General features: G+C 46.6%; 1 protein-coding gene across 1 annotated transcript in view; it reads right to left on the bottom strand.

The window, feature by feature from the left end:
- nr1h4 (nuclear receptor subfamily 1, group H, member 4) overlaps positions 1-24,469 on the bottom strand; it is an 87,186-nt gene that overhangs the window by 30,455 nt on the left and 32,262 nt on the right. Inside the window, exons 4-7 of the mRNA XM_078219546.1 lie at positions 18,123-18,263; positions 8,136-8,269; positions 3,603-3,701; positions 716-815 (exon numbers count right to left, since the gene is read on the bottom strand). Of these exons, the coding sequence (XP_078075672.1) occupies positions 716-815; positions 3,603-3,701; positions 8,136-8,269; positions 18,123-18,263 (474 nt within the window). The remainder of the gene's footprint in view (positions 1-715; positions 816-3,602; positions 3,702-8,135; positions 8,270-18,122; positions 18,264-24,469) is intronic.

The following is a 24,469-nucleotide window of genomic DNA, read 5'->3' as shown; positions in this document are numbered from 1 at the left end:
GAGGGGGTGTCCCGGGCCACCCCTCCCCCTCACTCCACATTGCCCAGTGTCAGTCGGTTGTGGGGGGGGAGGGGGAGTGGGGTGTTCGATCTATGGAACGAGCAATCCCGAGGGAGGGGGGTGAGAATTCGATTCGTCGTAATGCAAATCTGATGGATTCCTATCAGAAACATTAGTGTGCAGTGTAGGGGTGACCCGAGGCCGGAGACATGGAGGCTGCCACGTGTTCGGGAAGAAGAGATTATTCCTATGGTTCCGCAACTCTCTGCCCAAAACTCAAATTAGCTCTTTAATGGATCGAGATTGATTATTCAGGTTAATTAACAATCCCACTGACATTGCATCATAAGAGTATAAGGTCTAGGAGCAGAATTAGGCCATTCGGCCCATTGAGTCTGCTCCGCCATTCAATTATGGCTGATATGATTCTTATCCCCATTCTCCTGCCTTTTTCCCGTAACCCTTGATCCCCTCATTGATCTATCTCTGTCTTAAAGACACTCAATGTGCAATTTCATTGCAGTGTGAATGTAAGCCTACCTGTTTCACTAATAAATAAACTTTAAAAACTTATGTGCCCCCAGTAACCAAGCAAGACACTCAACATTGAAAACAGCTCATTGCCACCTCTCGGGGGCATTGAGGATTCGGGCTAACTTTGCCTTCACATCTCGCTTCCCAAGAATGAACAGAACTGACAAATCAATTCCCTTACCCGGCAACTTTTTGGTGAACTCAACAAGCACTTGAACGTGGCTGGTGGCTGTCTCAGTGAGGAGTAGGAAATTTTCCTCAGCACTGCTTCGTTGCTGCAGCTGTAGAGAAAGGGAAAGAACAGTCAAACTGCGACTGTAGAGAGAAAAAACAGTCAAAGTCCAACTGTAGAGAGAAAGAACAGTCAAACTCTGACTGTAGAGAGAAAGAACAGTCAAACTCAGACTGTAGAGAGAAAGAACAGTCAAACTCCGACTGTAGAGAGAAAGAACAGTCAAACTCCGACTGTAGAGAGAAAGAACAGTCAAACTCTGACTGTAGAGAGAAAGAACAGTCAAACTCCGACTGTAGAGAGAAAGAACAGTGAAACTCTGACAGTAGAGAGAAAGAACAGTCAAACTCCGACTGTAGAGAGAAAGAACAGTCAAACTCTGACTGTGGAGAGGAAAGAACAGTCAAACTCCGACTGTAGAGAGAAAGAACAGTCAAACTCTGACTGGGGAGAGAAAGAGCAGTCAAACTCCGACTGTAGAGAGAAAGAACAGTCAAACTCCGACTGTAGAGAGAAAGAACAGTCAAATTCCAACTGTAGAGAGAAAGAACAGTCAAACTCCGACTGTAGAGAGAAAAAACAGTCATAGTCCAACTGTAGAGAGAAAGAACAGTCAAACTCCGACTGTGGAGAGAAAGAACAGTCAAACTCCGACTGTGGAGAGAAAGAACAGTCAAACTCCGACTGTAGAGAGAAAGAACAGTCAAACTCCGACTGTAGAGAGAAAGAACAGTCAAACTCTGACTGTAGAGAGAAAGAACAGTGAAACTCTGACAGTAGAGAGAAAGAACAGTCAAACTCCGACTGTAGAGAGAAAGAACAGTCAAACTCTGACTGTGGAGAGGAAAGAACAGTCAAACTCCGACTGTAGAGAGAAAGAACAGTCAAACTCTGACTGGGGAGAGAAAGAGCAGTCAAACTCCGACTGTAGAGAGAAAGAACAGTCAAACTCCGACTGTAGAGAGAAAGAACAGTCAAATTCCAACTGTAGAGAGAAAGAACAGTCAAACTCCGACTGTAGAGAGAAAAAACAGTCATAGTCCAACTGTAGAGAGAAAGAACAGTCAAACTCCGACTGTGGAGAGAAAGAACAGTCAAACTCCGACTGTGGAGAGAAAGAACAGTCAAACTCCGACTGTAGAGAGAAAGAACAGTCAAACTCCGACTGTAGAGAGAAAGAACAGTCAAACTCTGACTGTAGAGAGGAACGAACAGTCAAACTCCGACTGTAGAGAGAAAGAACAGTCAAACTCTGACTGGGGAGAGAAAGAACAGTCAAACTCCGACTGTAGAGAGAAAGAACAGTCAAACTCTGACTGTACAGAGGAAAGAACAGTCAAACTCCGACTGTAGAGAGAAAGAACAGTCAAACTGTGACTGGGGAGAGAAAGAACAGTCAAACTCCGACTGTAGAGTCCAACACTATTTATAGGCTACAGGGAATGGTGCGATTACACGAGTACTGTCATTTAGATTGGTTAAAAATCGGGCTTTGCAAATTATTGGAGCTCTTTCTTGTACATAGAAACATAGAAACTAGAAGCAGGAGGAGGCCGTTCAGCCCTTCGCTCCTGCTCCACCATTCATTATGATCATGGCTGATCATCAAATTCAATATCCTGATCCCACCTCCCCCCCCCCCCCATATCCCTCGATCCCTTTAGCCCCAAGAGCGATATCTAATTTCTTCTTGAAATCACCCAACGTTTTGGCCTCAACTACTTTCCGTGGGAGTGAATTCCACACATTCACCACCCTCTGGGTGAAGAAATTTCTCCTCACCTCAGTTCTAAAAGGTTTACCCCTTATTCTCAAACTATGATCCCTAGTTCTGGACTCCCCCAACATCGGGAACATTCTTTCTGAATCTATCTTGTCTAATTATGTTAGAATTTTATAAGTCTCTGTGGGATCCCCTCTCACTCTTCTGAACTCATCTAAATACATCCCCTGCTTTGTGTTTTCATGGTGTATCGTGGTAAACTAGTAAACAATTTGTTTCTTAGAGTTACGTTTTCTCTTGGGTGTTTATACAGTGTTGATCCCGATGCAACAAAGGAACTTTGTTTTTCTTTAACCTTCATGCGTGCTTGAGTCTGAGGTTCGAAATGTGCTGAGGATGTGTACGATGCCATACAGATGCAAGTTTGTCACCTGCTCTGAAGTATTGAGCTTGGAGGGACCAGATGGAAGGCAATATCGGAAACCAAAGCCTTGTCAGCTGGTGTCACCACTGGACATCCAGAGAGTTCTCCAAATGTCAGCGCCAACATTCTCACCTCCAAAACCACCAAATAAAAATTATTGGGTCAGTTTACAAGATGATAAAAGGTATGGATAAAGTAGACATGGAGCGGATGCTTCCTCCTGTGAGGCATTCTAGGACGAGAGGTCACAGTCTTAGGATAAGGGGCAGCAAATTTAAAACAGAGTTGAGGAGAAACTACTTCTCCCAAAGGGGTTGTGAATCTGTGGAATTCGCTACCCCAAAGTGCGGTGGATGCTGGGACAGTGAGTAAATTTAAGGAGGAGTTAGACAGATTTTTAATTGGTAATGGGTTGAAGGGTTATGGGGAGAAGGCAGGAAAATGGGGATGAGGAGCATATCAGCCATGATCGAATGGCAGAGTGGACTCGATGGGCCGAATGGCATAATTCTGCTCCTATATCTTATGAACTTACGAACAGTTGTTCATTTGCTCTGTGCGTACTTTGCTGCGTAGCAATTGCTTCAGTATCAGTGTTGTTGATGCAGCAGAAATCAAGGTGACCTCTGGGATGTCCTGTGGAGGTGAAAGGCACTAAATGAATGCAGAATCTTTTTTTCAATACTTACTAACTTCTTGGTCACTTCTTGAGGGATTCGATATTTGGAGAAAGCATCGAGAATGTGCCCCAGGAGATCTCGTTGCTTCTGTGTGAATTCTATTTTATGCTAAAGGAGACAGAAAGAGGGGCACATGATCAACACCTCAACCCCAACGTTAAACAACGATTGAATTTGGTTTGACTGGACAATCATTACTGCTGTGCAAACTCAACGCTACGAGTCATCTGAGGCGGCTCTGGTGAGTGGAGGGTGCTTGGGAGGAGCAGGTTGAGTTTGGACCTGATTCTCCAATCTCTCCATTGGGGCTTTCCTCACCTCACACCTGGCTCTGTTGTAGACACGATGACAGGGATTGATCACTTGATTGGTCAACTCCATTATCATGGAATCATGTGACTACCAGTATGGTGGACGGTACACGAGGTGCACATTGGGCTTTTCATAGACAGGGATGTTCAGTGATGATGGGTGGATGGAGTTAGGCTACAGATAGGCCATAATCTCCACGAATGACAGAACATACTAAAGGGACAGAATGGCCTCCTCTTTTCCAAAATTAATGAAGAAAAAGGATCCATTTGGGAAGCCCCCCAAGAGAGCAAACCCCCACCCCCAGACCACACGATTCACATGGAGGCTAAATCTTCACTCACCAGCCAGCAAGTCAAGGGCAAGTCCACCTCTGTCAGTTTTGGTAGCCGGGGCCACATTTTACCTGCTTCAGGTAATTAGTCATCTGAAGCCGTGGTTTCTGCCCCTCCCGTGAAGGATGGCCCATCTCCAAAAGCTGCTGGCCAACCTGAGGACTGGCAGATTTTCAGACCCAACAGCACCACTGGGAGAAATGGCCACTGCAGCCAGATCTTGAACCAAAAGCATTGAAAGAGGTTTGGAGATAAGGGGATTGAAGCAAGCTCATCCCCAGTCCCAGTGACAGGTGTTGGAGGTGGCGATGGAGAGGCCAGGATTCTTCAGTGTGGGCATTCCTTGCCACTGTGGAGGATGAGAGGACACTGAGGTGCCCAATCATCAGGACCCACTGCCCCTCCCGCCCCCCACCCCTCCCTCCCACCCCCCACCCTTGCCATGTGGTATTCCCCTCACCTCTTGTAAAATTGTGAAGGGCACAAGAACAGGTGGGTCATCCACACCTCCATGGCCTCTGAGGGGGGAAGACAACAAGCATGGCAACCCCAACCATCCTCCAGATACCCACCCACCCACCCCACCTTCCAGCCCACTCCCTGGGTGGGAGATTCCGGTGTCAACAAAACCAAACTAGGACTATAATAGCAGCACATCTGATCAACACCAAGATTTGGTTATACATCAATAATCTAGATGAAGGAACTAAGGGAATTGTGGCTAAGTTTGCAGATGATGCAAAGGTAGGCGGAGGGAGTTTTGAGGAGATTGGGAGGTTGAGGAAGGACTTGGACAGGTTAGAAAGTGGGCAAAGAAGCGGCAGATGGAATACAACATGGGAAAGTGTGAGGTTATGCACTTTGGTAGGAAAAATAGAAATGTAGACTATTTTCTAAATGGGGAGAGAATTCAGAAATCGGAAGAGCAAAGGGAATTGGGAGTCCGCGATCAGGATTCTCTTGAAGTTAACTTGCAGGTTGAGTTGGTGGTTAGGAAGGAAAATAAAATGTTAGCATTCATTTTGAGAGAACTAGAATACAAAAGCTGGGATGTGCTTGTAAGGCTCTGGTCAGACCATATTTGGAATATTGTGAGTAATTTTGGGCCCCGTATCTGAGGAAAGATGTGCCGGCCTTGGAGAGGGTCCAGAGGATGTTCACAAGAACGATCCCATGAATGAAAAGCTTGACATAAGAGGAGCATTTGAGGACCCTGGGTCTGTATTCGTTGGAGTTTAGAAGGATGGGAGAGGTGGTGGGGGGGCGGGGGGTGGGCGGTGGGATCTCATTGAAACTTACAGGATACTGAAAGGCCTGGATAGAGTTGGTGTGGGGAAGATGTTTCCATTAGTAGCAGAGACTAAGATCCGAGGGCACAGCCTCAGAGTAAAGGGACAACCCTTTGGAACAGAGGTGAGCAGGAATTTCTTCATCCAGAGAGTGGTGAATCTGTGGAACTCTTTGCCACAGAAGGCTGTGGAGGCCGGGTCATTGAGTGTCTTTAAGGCAGAGATAGGTTCTTGGTTGGTAAGGAGATCAAGGGTTATGGGGAAAAGGCGGGAGAATTGGGTTGAGAAACCTATCAGCCATGATTGAATGGTGGAGCAGACTCAACGGGCCGAATGGCCTAATTCTGCTCCCATATCTTATGGTCTTACAGCTATATAGTTGGTCATTCAATCATACCCCTGGTTGTAGTCTACCACATGATGTGGAGATGCTGGTGTTGGACTGGGGTAAACACAATAAGAAGTCTAACAACACCAGGTTAAAGTCCAACAGGTTTATTTGGTAGCAAATGCCATTAGCTTTCAGAGCGTGCTGCTCCTTTGTCAGATGGAGTGGGAAATGTCATCTCCCACTCCACCTGACGAAGGAGCAGCGCTCCGAAAGCTAGTGGCATTTGCTACCAAATAAACCTGTTGGACTTTAACCTGGTGGTGTTAGACCTCTTACTGTGTAGTCTACTACAACCAGACCCCCACATCTGCCCAGCAGCTTGGTACTGGACCAGTTCGGGTGTTGGGCATGTGGGAAGTTTGAAAGCTCCTATTACAATGAGGCGACGCTGACATGCTCATGGCCTGAGCTCCCACATTCCCTGAATTCTCCGGGTGTGAGTTGCTGACTCTGGAGCTCCCGTATATCGTGCTGGTATAGAAGACGGGATCACAGTGTCAGGATAAGGGGTTGGTTATTTCAGACTAGGAAAAGGAGAAATTTCTGGACTCAGGAGAGTTCTGAATCTTCGGATAAAAGCAAAATACTACGGATGCTGGAATCTGAAACAAAAACAGAAAATGCTGGAAAATCTCAGGAGATCTGACAGTATCCGTGGGGAGAGAATAGAGCCAACGTTTCAAGTCTAGATCGCCCAAAGACTCATAGAATCCTATAGTACAGAAGGAGTCCATTCGGCCCATCAAGTCTGCACCGACCACAATCCCAACCAGGCCCTATCCCCGCGTATTTACCCTTCGAATCCACTGACGCTAAGCAGCAATTTAGCATGGCCAATTCAACTAATTTGCATATCTTTAGACTGTGGGAGGAAACCAGAGCACCCGGAGGAAACCCACGCAGACACGGGGAGAATGTGCAAACTCCACACAGACAGTGACCCGAGGCTGGAATTGAACCCGGGTCCCCGGTGCTGTGAGGCAGCAGTGCTAACCACTGTGCTACCGTGCTGCCCAAGTCATCCTGACTCAAAACATTGGCTCTATTCTCTCCCCACAGGTGCTGTCAGACCTGCTGAGATTTTCCAGCATTTTCTGTTTTTGTTGTAAATCTTTGGAATTCTCTACCCCAGAGAGTAGCAAGTGCTCGATCTTGAAGTATATTGAAGACTGGGATGAATGGATTTTTGTTCTTCTCATGGAATCAAGAGATGAGATGAGGAGAGTGGGCTGGGAAGTGGAGTCGAGGTCAATCAGCCATGCTGATATTGAAAGCCAGAACAGGCTCAATGGGCCAAATGGTCGACTGTGCTGATTTCTTAACTTCTTTCAAGCAGCCCCTCACACGTCCCCGCCACAACCTCACTCCTTGCCCGGGGTGCGGTGACCTTGGGGTTAAATCACCACCAGTCAGCTCTCCCACCCCCCCACCGCCTTCAAAGGGATGAGCAGCCTCTGGTCATCTGGGACTATGGGTCCAGAGCTTCAAGTTTTTAGGTGTCCAGATCACCAACAACCTGTCCTGGTCCCCCCATGCCGACACTATAGTTAAGAAAGCCCACCAATGCCTCTACTTTCTCAGAAGACTAAGGAAATTTGGCATGTCAGCTACGACTCTCACCAACTTTTACAGATGCACCATAGAAAGCATTCTTTCTGGTTGTATCACAGCTTGGTATGGGCTCCTGCTCTGCCCAAGACCACAAGGAACTACAAAAGGTTGTGAATGAAGCCCAATCCATCACGCAAACCAGCCTCCCATCCATTGACTCTGTCTACACTTCCCGCTGCCTCGGCAAAGCAGTCAGCATAATTAAGGACCCCACGCACCCCGCACATTCTCTCTTCCACCTACTTCCGTCGGGAAAAAGATACAAAAGTCTGAGGTCACGTACCAACCGACTCAAGAACAGCTTCTTCCCTGCTGCTGTCAGACTTTTGAATGGATCTACCTCGCATTAAGTTGATCTTTCTCTACACCCTAGCTATGACTGTAACATTCTGCACTCTCTCCTTTCCTTCTCTATGAACGGTATGCTTTGTCTGTATAGCGCGCAAGAAACAATACTTTTCACTGTATGTTAATACATGTGACAATAATAAATCAAATCAAATCAAATCCTTCTTGATAGAGGAATCATTTTGTTCTTAACACAAACGTGGAGAAACATAATTTGAACAGCACATTAAAACAGTAAAAGCTTGTGTATTTTTACTTTGTTGTATCTCGTCGTGGAAGTCACTTGTTTGGAATCCATTCCGTCGGCAATCTCTCTGCTTGCCTGTTCCGCAGACAGCACTGGGTTCTTCCTCAGCCGTTTTGATTTGCACTGTATTTCTGTTAATAAACCTGCAAGCATAGAATGGTGTCTCTAGATTACATAGCTTCACTGCAGAGTTTTACAGGAATGTTTCAATGTTCTCTGTGCTCCAACCCCCAGCTCATCAGCTAGGCTTCAATTGAAATCCCTCCAGGGTCTCGCTCATCCTTATCTCTGTCATCTCCTCCAAGCCTACATCTCTCCGATATCTCTGCACTCATCTCATTCTGGCCTCTTGAATATCCCGGATTTTAATCACTCCACCATTGGGTGGCCGTGCCTTCAGCTGCCTGCGCCCCAAGCTCTGGAATTCCCTCCCTCACCCTCCCCATCTCTCTCCCCTCTTTTAAGATGTTCCTTAAAACCCACCTCTTTGACGAAGTTTTTGGTCACCTGTTCTAATATGTGGCTCAGTGTTAAATTTTGTTAGATGACGCTGCTGTGAAGGGGTTTGAAATATTTTACTAAAAGGTTAAAGGTAAAGTCACCATAGTCCCAGATGACCAGAGGCTGCTTATCGCTTTGAGGGAGGGTGAGAACTGACTGGTGGTGATTTAACCCGAGGGTCACCGCACCCCAGGCAAGGGGCAAGATTGTCTACACTTCCCACTGCCTCGGCAAAGCAGCCAGCGTAATCAAGGACCTCACACACCACGGACATTCTCTCTTCCACCTTCTTCCATCGGGAAAAAGATACAAAAGTTTGAGATCACGTACCGACCGACTCAAGAACAGCTTCTTCCCTGCTGCTGTCAGACTTTTGAATGGACCTACCTTGCATTAAGTTGATCTTTCTCTGCACCCTAGCTATGACTGTAACATTACATTCTGCGCTCTCCTTTCCTTCTCTATGTATGTTTTGTCTGTATAGCGCGCAAGAAACAATACTTTTCACGGTGTACTAATACATGTGGCAATAATAAATCAAATCAAATTAAGGTTGAGAAGGTGGAGTCTTCATGAATAACCTCAGCCACTATGAGAATTAAATCAATGCTAAGACACTATGCAAACACCAGGTTTCATTCCAAATGCACTGTCCGCCTACCTCTGGATCAGGAAGCTGTCAATTAGGAGAACATTTCCTCACCTCATACCACTGAGGGTGAGCCATGGGAACCTCACTGACATCTATGAGAGGGCACACCACTGGTCCAATTTACGCTGATATTGAAAACTGCCCTCTACATTTCTTCGATAAAAATGTTAACAATAAACACGTTCGTTAGTTTAACCCTGTTAATTGGTTGAGATAGTGCAATAACATAGAAACATAGAAGATAGGAGCAGGAGGAGGCCATTTGGCCCTTCGAGCCTGCTCCGCCATTCATCACGATCATGGCTGATCGTCCAACTCAATAGTTGGATAATCAATCACTCAATCCTGCTTTTTCCCCATAACCTTTGATCCCATTCACCCCAAGTGTTATGTCCAGCCGCCTCTTGAATACATAACAACAACAACTTGCATTTATAAAGTGCCTTCAACGTTGTAAGATGCCCCTGGCGCTTCACGGGAATCTTCTGATTGAAACTGAGCCAAAAAAAGATGAGCGACCAAAAGCTAGATCAAGAAATAGATTTGAAAAGGGGTTTGGAAGGAGGAGAGGGAGAGGTTTAGGGAGGGAATGCCAGAGGTTAGGCCCTGGGCAGCTGAGGGCACGGACACCAGCAGTGGAGTGTTTAAAATCGGGGTAGTCAAGATTCAGAATTGGAAATATCTCACATGATTGAGGGGCTGGAAACCATAAGACAATAAGAAATAGGACCAGGAGGAAGCCGATTGGCTCCTCGAGCCAATCTAGGATCTAGGATCCTGGCTGATCCGACATTGATCATAGAATCCCTTCAGTACAGAAAGAGGCCATTCGGCCCATCGAGCCTGCACCGACAACAATCCCATCCCGGCCCTATCCCCATAACTCCTGGTATTTATACTGTTAATCTCCCTGACACTAGGGTCAATTTAGCATAGCCAATCAACATAACCTGCACATCTTTGGATTGTGGAAGGAAACCATAGCACTCAGAGGAAACCCACAAAGACAGGGGGAGAATGTGCAAACTCCACACAGTCACCCAAGGCCGGAACTGAACCTGGGTCCCTGGCACAGTGGAGCAGTAGCGCTAACCACTGCGCCAGGGACCCAGGGACCATTCCTCACATCCGCTTTCCTGACCTTTCCCCGTAACCCTCGATTCCCTTACTGACCAAAAATCCATCTATCTCAGTCTTAAATATACACAAGGACTCTACCCCCCACAGCTCTCTGTGACAAGGAGTCCCAAAGACTCACAACCCTCTGAGAGAGGAAACTCCTCCTCATCTCAGTCTTAAATTGGCGCCCCTTTATTCTGTGACTGTGCCTCTGGTCCTAGACTCTCCCATGAGGGAAAATATCCTCTCAGCATTTACCCTGTCAAACCCCTTAAGAATCCTCTATGTTTCAATGAGATCACCTCTCATTCTTCTGAATTCCAATGAGTAGCCGTGATGTGGGAGATGCCAGCATTGGACTGGGGTGGGCACAGTAAGAAGTCTCACAACACCAGGTTAAAGTCCAACAGGTTTATTTGGAATCACAAGCTTTCAGAGCACTGCTCCTTCCTCAGGTGATGAAGGAGCAGTGCTCCGAAAGCTCGTGATCCCAATGAGTAGAGTCACAGCCTGTTTACCCTTTGCCTCACAAGACAATCCCTCCATACCGGGGATCGTCCGCGCGAACCTTCTCTGAACTGCCTCCAATGAAATGGTGGAGGTTCCAGGGGCAGGGAGGGATGAAGGGAGAAGGACATGGGGAGAATTAGCATTTTAAATTTGAGATGTTGCTTAACCAAGGAGCAGTGAAATGGGTGACTGGAGGGAGTTAGCAAACGGGCAGCAGAGTTTCCGTTGAGCTTCGGTGTCGGGATGGCTGGTCAGGAGGACACTGGAATACTCGAGTATTTATAAATAACAGTAATGTTCAATTCATGAGCAACTTGAGCAGCCCGGCTTGGAGTTCAATGTTTCCATTACTCAGTGCTTGGAATAGCACCATCTAACTCAGCGCACCATTGTGATCTGACACGGCTTTTAATGTAACCTAGCTTGCATCGAGCTACCGCTGACCTTTAAACCTTGCTGGAAATGAAGCCTCGACTCCACCAAGCTTTTAACAAAATGTCACTTCAGAGTGACAGGAGGATGGCCACTGTCAGAGCTTTTCAGCTCACAGCTGTATTTTACCCCTCTTACAGTACAAGATAAAAGCAATATTTGCTAATGCCGGTGCAGAGGTGGAAGCAGTGATCGAATCAATCTCCATCCACCCTATTCATAGCAATTTGGGGACAACCTTTAGGTGGAAAAGCAGGAATTAAGTGGGAGAGAGGGAACTTAAAGACTAAAGATTGGGGTCAGTCGCCTTCCTGCCCCGATGACTCTAACCATCAGTCAGGGAGAAAAAGAGAGGCAGAATAATTTCTGCTCCACACAGCTTCCAGAATCTTCTCCCTCTTCTACTCTCTCCACTCAGGAGATTATACCCTTTCTGTAGCTGAAAAGGGAGTCAACAGATATTGGGATAGAGTTTGGTCCTCATAAGGGACAAACATGAACAATTTTGAACTCGCTGCCGGGGGAGGTAGTGGAAGCAGATACGATAGTGAGTCTTCAGGGGCGTCTGGACAAATACATGAATACAGGGGGATATGGTCCTTGGAAGGGTAGGGGGTTTTAGTTCAGTCGGGCAGCATGGTCGGTGCAGGCATGGAGGGCCGAAGGGCCTGTTCCTGTGCTGTAATTTTCTTTGTTCTTTGAGGGTGTTGTCCCAGGATGGCAAAAAAAAATCCCAGCCTATTTTGGCTTTTCCCATTCTAAGACAAAGAACAAAGAACAGTACAGCTCAGGAACAGGCCCTTCGGCCCACCATGCCTGTGTCGACACATGATGCCTTTCTCAACTAAAGACCTTTTAGCCTCTATGCGGTCGGTATCCCTCTATTCCCGGCCTCTTCATGTATCTGTCGAGATGCCTCTTAAACGTTGCTATAGTATCCGCTTCTACCACCTCCTCTGGCAGCGCATTCCAGGCACTTACCACCCTCTGTCTAAAAAACTTGTCTCTCACATCTCCTTTAAACTTTCCCCCTTTTACCGTAAACCCATATCCCCCAGTAATTGACATTTTTACCTCGGGGAAAAAGACTCCGACTATTCATTCTATCCGTGCCTCTCATAATTTTCTAAACTTCTCTCAGGTTGCCCCTCAGTCTCCAACGTTTAAGTGAAGATAAACCAAGTTTGTCCAATCTCTCCTCGCAGCTAATACTCAAACCAGGCAACATCCTGGTAAAATTTTTTAATTCAGCCGTGGGACATGGGCGTCACTGGCTGGCCAGCATTTATTGTCCATCCCTAGTTGCCCTAGGAGGGCAGTTGAGAGTCGACCACATTGCTGTGGCTCTGGAGTCACATGTAGGCCAGACCAGGTAAGGACGGCAGATTTCCTTCCCTAAAGGATATTAGTGAACCAGATGGGTTTTTCCGACAATCGACAATGGTTTCATGGTCATCAGTAGATTCTTAATTCCAGATTTTTTTTTATTGAATTCAAATTCCACCATCTGCCGTGGCGGGATTCAAATCCAAGTCCCCAGAACATTAGCTGAGTTTCTAGATTAATAATCTAGCGACAATACAACTAGACCATTACCTTCCCATACCTTTTCTGTACCCTCTCTCTTCAAAGACATTCAGAATGACTGTCTAAATCAGTGGTTCCCAACCGGTGTGCTGAGACGCACTGGTGTGCCGTGAAGACCCCCCAAGTGTTCTGCAATAAAAGGTTAAAAAATATGCAAAATTCATGCAATTAAATAAAAACTAATCTTTGTCTTCAGCTCTGTGGTCAGCATCTCCGATGAATCTCGGGCCTCCTGCGCAGGCTCCGGCTGGGAAAGAGCCGTACAGGCGTGGTTTAGATATTTTATATTGGTCAGGCCCATACACATGATCAGTGGGACTTGGAGCTGAAGACAAAGGTCCCCATGCCCCATAGTCCCACCCTATGATGTGGCAGCCTCAGTATTAAATTGAAAAAAACTTCCATCCCCTGTAACTTCTTTCCAAGGGCGGTGTGTTGGAGACCCGATGATGGGTCAGATCGTGAGGGTCACATCCTGTGATATGTGGGAAACAGCCACTCTGGTGATGTTCTCTGAATTGGCCAATTAGTGGCCAGCAGGCGGGGTCGCTGTCCAATTAAGGACAGTGGACAGATTCTCAAAACGGGAGGCCAGTCGGAGGCACACCTGCACTGAAGGAGATGAAGCCTGTAGATTCGCTATTGGGGTGGGGCGGGGGGGGGGGGGGGGGGGAGGTGGGGAGAGTGCACCCATTCTGAGGCACACTCCATCCAACCATTTAAACTCTTTAAATTTAAAATAGAATGAGTAACTTGACCACCATTGCAGAGGGGGACTCCCCGCCACAAGGGGGAGCCTTAGCTGTGGCTGTGGTCAAGCAGATTGGGAGGGTTTCAAAGGCACGCATCCCAGCCTGCTGTCGGGAAGTCACCTTCAGGCATCTGGCTGGCCCAGACCCTGACACCTCCTGACCAACTGGAACATTCCAATCAGCCTCTGACAACTGGCTTTAACAGGTCTTCACCATTGCCCGGTTGCCTACCTGCCACTTGCAGTAATGGCCCAAGGTGGCAGCGGCATCAGTATGCAGATTTTCTTGACTACCCGATTTCATGATATCCCCTTTTTGGGGCTTAAAATGTCCTGCCCCGTATTTCAATGGCAGTTACAATTTTTACCCTGTTGACCTGTGAGCAGATTTATTCACTGTGTCTGTTACCTTGGAAAGTTGCAGGTTCAGGATTACAATCGTGATCATTTTTATAACACACCGCAATCCCTGCATACCCTCAAATTCAATCTTTTACTCTCATTGAATGCTCTTAAAACTGTACTCTAACTCTCTTAAACTTCCTACTAATGCTCTTTTTAAGTTGATCTTTCTCTACACCCTAGCTATGACTGTAACACTACATTCTGCACTCTCTCCTTTCCTTCTCTATGAACGGTATGCTTTGTCTGTACAGCGCGCAAGAAACAATACTTTTCATTGCATGCTAATACATGTGACAATAATAAATCAAATCAATTGGGTAGCTCAAGGCTGCGACAGGGAATTATAAGGTTTATTGTTACAATGATCACGATATGTGATGGAGAATGTGATAACCTGTATTGACTGGTTGATGCTGAGGTTTAACATTGACACCTGCCACACTCTGGTGGTGATAGAAAATCTCCCCCTCATGAGTCTGTACTGATTGCCTTCCAATGTGTGGACAGCCAATAAAGACAACCAATCTGAGAGTGCTGGTCACAACCACCCTATCAAGGCGGCATGGTAGCACAGTGGTTCGCACTGCTCCTCACAGCTTCAGGGACCTGGGTTCGACTCCCGGCTTAGGTCACTGTCTGTGCGTAGTCTGCACGTTCTCCCCCGTACCTGCGTGGAGTTTCCTTCAGGTGCTCCGGTTTCCTCCCACAGGAGGAAGACGTGCTGGTCAGGTGGATTGGCCATGCTAAATTCTCCCTCAGTGTACCCGAACAGGTGCCGGAGTGTGGTGGCTGGGGGAATTTTACAGTAACTTCATTGCAGTGGCTTGTGGCTAATAAATAAACTTTAACCTTATCAGATTGCTGATCACAACCCATTCATACATGCTCAAGAAAATTAATACCCATCGCTTGTTTTACTTAACCTTAATTATTTAATAGACAAGACATGTACACGGTGAGGCCAATGCAAAGAGGCTGCGGAGGAATATAGTCACATTGTGCAGGAGCCCAGCAGGTGGAACACATTGTGGAGAAATAGGAAGTCATTCACTTTGGTAGCAAAAATAGAAAAGCAGATTATGTTTTAAATGTTGAGACTAGGAAATGTTTGCATTCAGGATTTGGGTGTCATTGTACATGAATCACACCAGGTTAACATGCAGGTACAGCAAGAAATTAGGAAGGCAAATGGCATGCTGGCTTTTGTTACAAAAGGATTGAGTGTAAAACAAAAAGCCTTACTATAATTGTACAAGCCATATATAATTATACATACTGTTCTGGTCCCCTTAACTGAGGAAAGACATGCCGGCTCGATAGGGAGGACACAAAGGTTCACTCGACTCATCACTGGGATGAGGGAGATTTCCTATGAGGAGAGGAGGTGATGGCCTAGTGGTATTATCACTAGACTATTAATCCAGAAACTCAGCTAATGTTCTGGGAACCCCAGTTCGAATCCCACCACGGCAGATGGTGGAATTTGAATTCGATAAAAAATAACTGGAATTGAGAATCTACTGATGACCATGAAACCGTTATCAGTTGTTGGAAAAACCCATCTGGTTCACTAATGTCCCTTTAGGGAAGGAAATCTGCTGTTCTTACCTACATGTGACTCCAGAGCCACAGCAATGTGGTTGATTCTCAACAGCCTTCCAAGGGCAACTAGGGATGGGCAATAAATGCTGGCCAGCCAGCGAAGCCCATGTCCCACGAATGAATTTTAAAAAAAGTTTGAGTAGACGAGACCCATGTTCCCTGAGGCTGAAATTTTCTGACCTTTCCCGTTGGTGGGATCTCCTGGTCCTGCCGATGGCACCCTCTCTGCTGCGGGTTCCCCAGGCAGAGAGCGGGAACAACGGAAAAAGCCATTGACATTACCGGGACCAGAAGACACTGCTGTCAGCCAATGGCGGACCACTTCCACCACCACAAAGCACGTAGCAGCATAAAAGCCCCGGCATAAAACCCCGCCCTATAGTTTAGAAGAATAAAAAGTGATTTCATTCAAGCATGTACAATTCTTAAGGGACCTGACATCTAGGGTAGATGCTGAGAAAATGTTTCTTCATTGAGTCATAGAGGTTTACAGCATGGAAACAGGCCCAACTTGTCCATGCTGCCCCTTTTTCTAACCCCTTAGCTAGTCCCAATTGCCCACGTTTGGCCCATATCCCTCAATAACCATCTTACCCATGTAACTGTTTAAACGCTTTTTAAAAGACAAAATTGTACCTGCCTCTACTACTACCTCTGGCAGCTCGTTCCAGACACTCACCACCCTCTGTGTGAAAAAATTGCCCCTCTGGACCCTTTTGTATCTCTCCCCTCTCACCTTAAACCTATGCCCTCTAGTTTTAGACTCCCCTACCTTTGGGAAAAGATGTTGACTATCTAGCTGATCTATGCCCCTCATTATTTTATAGACCTCCATAAGATCACCCCTCAGCCTCCTATGCTTCAGGGGAAAAAGTCCCAGTCTATCCAGCCTCTTCTTATAATTCAAACATGGCTGGGGAGATTAGAATATCTCCCACCTGATATAACATTGTGCTTTTCCAAATCTGTTCATATCTTAACTTGCTCAAAATCTCATTTACCCTTCACCCCCGTGTTTTACTGGTTTCCCAACTGACCAACTACACATCAATTTTCAAACCTTCATCTTTGGTTTCAGGGAGGTTGGTTAGCTCAGCTGGTTGGAGTGTGGGCAAAATGATTCCAGTGGCACAGGTTCAAACTTCGTACTGACTGTGATAGTTTGCGGAGGCCTGCCTCCTTGCCTCACCTCACGCTAGTGGAGTGGTGCTCATTAAGCTATATATATAACCAATTGTGTCTCTCTAATGGAGATAGATGTCTATGGGCCTTTGTGAGCTATGGCTAATTATCTGCCCCTTTATTTTCAAACCTTGCCATACATCCATCCCTATCTGTGTCGTCTTTTCCAATCCATTTTTTTTAATCAATACATGGGACATGGGTATCGCTGGCTGGCCAGCATTTATTGCCCATTCCTAGCTGATACCCAGTTGAGAGTCAACCACATTGCTGTGGATTTGGAGTTATCTGTAGGCCAGACTGGGTAAGGATGGCAGATTTCCTTCCTGAAAGGGACATAGAATCCCTACAGTGCAGAAGGAGACCATTCGGCCCATCGAGTCTACACCAACTACCATCCCACCCAGGACCTATTCCAGTAACCCCACATATTTACCCTCCTAATCCCCCTGATGTTAGGATCAACTCAGCAAGGCCGGGAATTGAAACCGAGTCCCTGGCGCTGTGAGGCAGCAGTGCTAACCACTATGCCACCTCTGGACATTAGCGAACCCAGATGGATTTTTCTGACAATCGCCAATAGTTTCATGGTCATCAGTAGATTCTTAATTCCAGATATTTTTTATTGAATTCAAATTGCACCATCTGCTGTGGCGGGATTCGAACCCGGGTCCCCCAGAACATTAGCTGAGTTTCTGGATTAATAGTCTAGCGATCGCCTCCCCCCATTCCTCTAACCCTCAAATCTCTACACTCCTCCAATTCTGAACCTCCTTGATTTTAATTGACCCATGCTCGGTGGCCATGCCTTCAGCTGCCAAGACCCTAAACTCTGGAATTCCCTCTCTAAACTTCTCTGTCTCTCTCCCTCGTTTTCCTCCTTTAAGACGCTCCTTAAAAAAAGCTCTTTTATCAAGATTCTGGTCATTTGTCTTAATATCCTCTGAATGTGTCCAATCTTGGTTGAGGGGATTGTACCTTCAGCTGCCTGGTCTCCATGTTCTGGAAATCCTCACAAGTCTCTTCATATCTCATCCTTTTTGGGATAAGGCCCACTGCTTTGACCAAGGTTTTTGTCACCTGTCCTAATGTTTCCTTCTTTGGTTCACTGTCAGTGCCTGTGGTCAGATTGTGTTCCTGTGGAATGCCTTGGGACATCTTGCTAAATTAAAGGTGCAAGTTCTTGTTGACCTTTCCAAGGAGGTTCCTTTGGGCATATTTGGATTATTGAGTTGAACATGTCCGGAATACTTACACTCGGCAAGCATTCCAACTTCCTTACACTTCCTCAGACGACATTCCTGGCACCTCCGTCTCATGTACATGTCCATCTCACAATTCCCTCCATTCTTACACTTGTACACCGCATTCTTAGTGATGCTACGACGGAAGAAGCCTGGAGAGGTTGTAAAGAGAAAAATACTCAGAAAGATGTGGGGTAGATAATCCATGCAAATTCACCTGGTTCCATGTAAACAAATAAAATAAAATATTGCTTTTTATGAAACTAAACCACATTTCAATTGGTTCAGGCAGATGGAGGATTGTTTTAACCTTTGAGAGTACCGGAGTGTCATTTTAATTATATTCTCATATCCTGGCATTGACATTTGAACCTGTAACCCTCTCACCAACTAAACCAAGCAGCCACTTAGAACTCGAGGTACAGAGTGAAATGGATCAGAAATGTGACATTGGGGAGAGTTTACAGCACCCCAGGATTAAACTGATACCCGGGTTCTTGTTGCAATCATTGACCATCCTGAGCTGTCTTGAGAAGGTGATGGCGACTTTCTTATTAAACACTTGGTCGCAGGTTTGATATTATTGAGTGATTTGAGAATTTATTTTACCACGGCCAATCCACCTAATCAGCACATCTTTCAGACTGTGGGAGGAAACCGGAGCACCCGGAGGAAACCCACGCAGACACGGGGAGAACGTGCAGACTCCGCACAGACAGTGACCCGAGCCGGGAATTGAACCCAGGTCCCTGGCGCTGTGAGGCAGCAGTGCCCATCACTGTGCTACCCTGCACAGTGGGTTACCTGGGTCACCTCGGAGGGCAGTTTGGAGGTGAGCATGGTGGTGTGGGTCTCCGGTCACAGAAAAGCCAAACGGGATACGGGCGGCAGATTTCTTTGCCTGAAGGACCAACTGGGATTTTCTGACACCCCAATCACAGTTCAATTCTCCTGAGACCAGCTTTTTGCTTCCGATTTACGTTTCAATCTTTCAAATTGCTGTGTTCAGGTTTGTCCTCATGGCACTGACTGATTTACAGCTTGCTGCACACCCCAGTGTTAAACTGATGTTGTAAAAATCCTACTGATTATCATTTCTGTAATGGTTATCTTGATCCACAACATTAACCAGCAAGTTATAAATCTCCCCCAGTTAGTGCTATAGGGATGCAGCAGTGATGTTACTGGATTGGTACCTGGTACAAGTGTGAGGACTCACCCCAAAAACTGCAATTTGAGAATTTGAATCCAGATTCGGAAACAAAATCAATGTTTGTCCATTTCCACTGGCATCAGAGTGGTACCAAATCTCAAGGAAAAATGTAACTCCAAGATACAAACTATTTACAGGGAACATTCCCTGCTGGTTTTCCAGGTCTCTGTCCTATTCAGGGGCTCAGTTCCTCATTGGAGTCGCTCACCTTACTTGTTCTGCTGCCCAACTCTTGGCTGCAGTCTTGTTCCCTCTCTCAAGTACAGGAGCAGGGATGTGTTGTTGCAATTATACAGGGCCTTGGCGAGGCCACACCTAGAGTATTGTGTGCAGTTTTGGTCTCCTTTTCGGAGGAAGGATGTTCTTGCTCTCGAGGGATTGCAGCGAAGGTTTACCGGGCTGATTCCGGGGATGGCGGGACTGATGCATGAGGAGAGATTGACTAGGTTAGGATTATTTTCGCTGGAGTTCAGATGAATGAGGGGGGATCTCATAGAGACTTATAAAATTCTAACAGGACTAGATAGGGTAGATGCAGGGAGGATGTTCCCGATGGTGGGGGAGTCCAGAACCAGGGGTCACAGTCTGAGGATTCAGGGTAGACCATTTAGGATGGAGGTGAGGAGACATTTCTTCACCCAAAGAGTGGTGACCCTGTGGAATTCATTACCACAGGAAGTAGTTGATGCCAAAACATTGAATTGTATTCAAGAGGCGGCTGGATATAGTAGTTGGGGCGAATGGGATCAAAGGTTATGGGGAGAAAGCAGGATTAGGCTATTGAGTTGGACGATCAGCCATGATAGTAATGAATGGTGGAGCAGGCTCGAAGGGCCAAATGGCTCCAATCTTCTATGTTTCTCTTCTCTCTCTCTCCCTCTCTCTCACACGCACATACAGCTTCTCAGACTCAGGGCTGCTGCCAATCTGATTGACGAGGTTTCCAATTCCTTTCCTGTTCTCTTAATCACCCTCAGAGGCTCCAAGCTGCTCTCATCACCAGCCACACTGCCACTCACAAATCCTGGAACTCGTCCTTGCTGCTTTCTCCCTCGCCTCATGGTCCCTGGCTCCACCCCACCGCTTGTCAAGGACACTGCTCCCTGCAGGGAGGGCGGTCACGGAGACTGACCCGTTCCCCTGCTCAGAGATCGTTCCCAATATTGATACTTGCTGCTAGAGGCCTCACTACAATCACATTACTGTTTGCTGGTGCTTGCTGTAGGGAAATTGCCTATAGTGACGACACCTCAGAAGTACTGAGGCATGTTACAGTCCTCCGGACTCAACACTGTGCTCAACAACTTTAGACTGTAACTTCTCTCCTCCATCTTAACCTTTTTTTGTATCCCAAATATTCTTTGTCCCAACACAAAAACTCCCTCCCCTCCCCCACTGGGCCATCTGTCACTTGCTCTTAAGTTTTGCTGCATCTTTTTTGTTACAAGGGGGCGGCACAGTGGCACAGTGGTTAGCACTGCTGCCTCACAGCGATTCCCGGCTTGGGTCACTGTCTGTGCGGAGTCTGCACGTTCTCCCCGTGTCTGCGTGGGTTTCCTCCGGGTGCTCCGGTTTCCTCCCACAGTCTGAAAGACATGTTGATTAAGTGCATTGACCCGAACAGGCGCCGGAGTGTGGCGACTAGGGGAATTTCACAGTAACTTCATTGCAGTGTTAATGTAAGCCTTACTTGTGACTAATAAATAAACCTTAACTTTACATCTATACTTTAACCTCTCACTAATCAGTGCTCCAGCTGTTCCACCCCCTCTTATTTTTAATCACATTTTCCCCTCTCTTTAGTTCTGAGGAAGGCTGCTGTAGACTGGAAACATCCGCAGCTGCTTTCTCTCTGCCAGACTTGCTGAGTTTTTCCAGCTTTCTCTGTTTTTGTTTCAGAATCCAGCACCTGCAGAATTTTGCTGCTTCACAAATACTTCATTCATTCGTTGTAAAGTGCTCTTGAATGTCCCGAGGTCACGAAAGAGCGATGGCCGAAATTCCCCGACCTCATCTGCAGCTGGGATCCTCCGACCTTATCCGTGGCTGGGATTTTCCAGTCCTGCCGCTGTGAACGGAGGCTTGACCGAGCACCGAATTCTCCGTTCTCACTGGCAGTGGTAGCAGGGAGTGCGGGATCGGGGAAATCCAGCAAATATATATAATGCAAGCCTTTCTTTCTGATTGTCTGATGGAACTGATTCCCTCCCACACTCCCCTGGCAGAGAGTAGGTGCAAGGCACAGTCCTCAATTAACAATGGGGTCAGTTATACTTTGAACATGTTGTGGGATAATGTGACTGAAGTTAGTCCCAAGTCGCCGCTAACAACTAAACAAGGCAGAAGGAAACTGCAGTCCACTGGTTAAAACCATCAATATAACTAATGAGCCATTGCGTCGACCACATGAGTCCTGTATATTATTTTTAGAGCCCTCACGGGATAATCGCTCCTTTTGCCATCAGTTGCTCCAGAGTTACCATCAAAAAATGAGAAGCGCTGTTAAAATTTAAACTGCTTTATATTTTAATTGTAATTATAAGACTGTTTATATAGACGATCTGGAGGTAGAACATAAGAAATAGGAGCAGGAGTAGGCCTGAGTGTAGGGTAACAAAGTTTGCAGACGACTCAAAGATAAGTGGAAAAGTGAATCGTGTGGAGGGCGTAGAAGGTCTGCAGAGAGATTTGGACAGGCTGAGTGAGTGGGCGAGGATCTGGCAGATGGAGTATAACGTTAACAAATGCGAGGTTATTCAATTTGGAAGAAATAATAGCAAATTGGATTATTATCTAAATGGAAAGAAATTACAACATGCTGCTGTGCAGAGGGACCTGGGGGTCCTTGTGCATGAGACGCAAAAACCCAGTCTGCAGGTGCAACAGGTGATCAAGAAGGCAAATGGGATGTTGGCCTATATCGCAAGGGGGATAGAATATAAAAGCAGAGATGTCTTGCTGCATCTGTACAGAGCATTGGTGAGGCCGCAGCTGGAATACTGTGTGCAGTATTGGTCCCCTTATTTGCGGAAGGATATATTGGCCTTGGAGGGAGTGCAGAGAAGGTTCACCAGGTTGATACCAGAGATGAGGGGTGTTGATTATGAGGAGAGACTGAGCAGATTGGGTTTGTACTCATTGGAACTTAGAAGGCTGAGGGGGGATCTTATAGAGACCTATAAGATAATGAAGGGGCTGGATAGGGTAGAGGTGGAGAGATTCTTTCCACTTAGAAAGGAAACTAGAACTAGAGGGCACAGCCTCAAAATAAGGGGGGTCAGTTTAGGGCAGAGTTGAGGAGGAACTTCTTCTCTCAGAGGGTGGTGAATCTCTGGAATTCTCTGCCCACTGAAGTGGTGGAGGCTACCTCGTTGAATATGTTTAAGTCACGGATAGATGGATTCCTGATCGGTAAGGGAATTAGGGGTTATAGGGATCAGGCGGGTAAGTGGAACTGATCCACTTCAGATCAGCCATGATCTTATTGAACGGCGGGGCAGGCTCGAGGGGCTAGATGGCCTACTCCTGCTCCTATTTCTTATGTTCTTATGTTTGTTTATCATCTAGACATATAAAGCAAATGTTATTTCGACACGTCCACAAAGCTCTCCCACATTACCTGGTGATTAGATGATGGAAAAGAAAAGACACAGTGGTAAAGGGGTGCAGAAACACAGGGACCTGGGGGGTATTATGTACTCAAATTATTGACAGGTCGAGAAAGCGATTCATGAGGCATACAGAATTTTATTAATACATGCATAGAGTACAAAAGCAAGCGAGTTATGGTGAATCTTTATTGAACACTGATTCCCAGTCTTAACTGGAGTATGTGTCCAAGTCTGGTCACCGGACATTACGAAGGATCACAGAATCATAGAATCGCTGCAGTGCAGAAGAAGCCATTCGGCCCATCGAGTCAGCACCAACTCTCCGAAAGGACATCTTACCCAGGTCCTCTCCCCTGCCCCATCCATGTAACCCCGTGCATTTTCCATGGCTAATCCCCCTAACCTACACACCTGGGGACATTAAGTGGAAATTTAGCATGGCCAATCCACCTAACTTGCACATCTTTGGAGTGTGGGAGGAAACTGGAGCACCCGGAGGAAACCCACGCAGACACGGGGAGAATGCGTAAACTCCACACAGGCAGTGACCCAAGGCCAGAATCGAACCCCCTTCCCTGGAGCTGTGAGGCAGCAGTGCTAACCACTGTGCCACGAGCAAAGGGCTCGTCTGGGAGCATGCAGAAAAAATACATGTGAACGTTCCGTGGATGAGGGATTTCAGTTGCAAGGCTAGATTGGCAATACTAAGACCATAAGAAATAGGAACAGGAGTAGGCCATTCGGTCCCTCGAGCCTGCTCCAGCATTCAATAGGATCATGGCTGATCCCACATTCCTCACATCCACTTTCCTGCCCTTTCCCTGTAACCTTTGATTCTCTTACTGATCAAAAATCTATCTATTTCAGCCTTAAATATACACAAGGACTCTGTCCCCACAGTCCCGTGTGGCAAGGAGTTCCAAAGATCCACAACCCTCAGAGAGAGGAAATTCCTCCTCATCTCAGTCTCAAATTGGTGCCCCTTTATTCTGAGACTGTGCCCTCTGGTCTCTCCCATGAGGGGAAACATCCTCTCAGCATCTACCCTGTCAAGCCTCTTAAGAATCCTTTCTGTTTCAATTAGATAATTTCTTATTCTTCTAAATTCCAGTAAGTAGATTCCAAACCTGTTTAACCTTTGCTCATAAGACAACCCCTCCATGCCAGGGATCATCCTAGTGAACCTTCTCTGAACTGTCACTAATGAAATAATGGCCGGAATTCTCCGGCCGTTCCTGCTGGTGGGATTCTCCCGTCCCGCTGGCATGGGTGACATCAATGGGAATTCCCATTGACAGCGGCAGGACCGGAGAATCCCGAAACAATGCGCCACCTTCAACCGGCGGGAAACACATGGCTGGGAGTCCGAGAATCCCGCCCAAAATATTCTTTAAATAACTGGACCAGACTTGCTCCCAGTGCTCCAGTTATGGTCTCACCAGTGCTTTGTACAGTTGCAGCAAGACTTTCCCACTCTTATATTCCAACCACCTTGAAATAAGGACCAATATTCCAATAACCTTCCTGATTACCT

Source organism: Mustelus asterias, chromosome 9 (assembly GCF_964213995.1).
Source record: "Mustelus asterias chromosome 9, sMusAst1.hap1.1, whole genome shotgun sequence".
In the NCBI taxonomy this organism is placed as follows: domain Eukaryota; kingdom Metazoa; phylum Chordata; class Chondrichthyes; order Carcharhiniformes; family Triakidae; genus Mustelus; species Mustelus asterias.
Note: the sequence above shows the minus strand (reverse complement) of the source record. Positions and strands in the feature narration are given on the sequence as shown.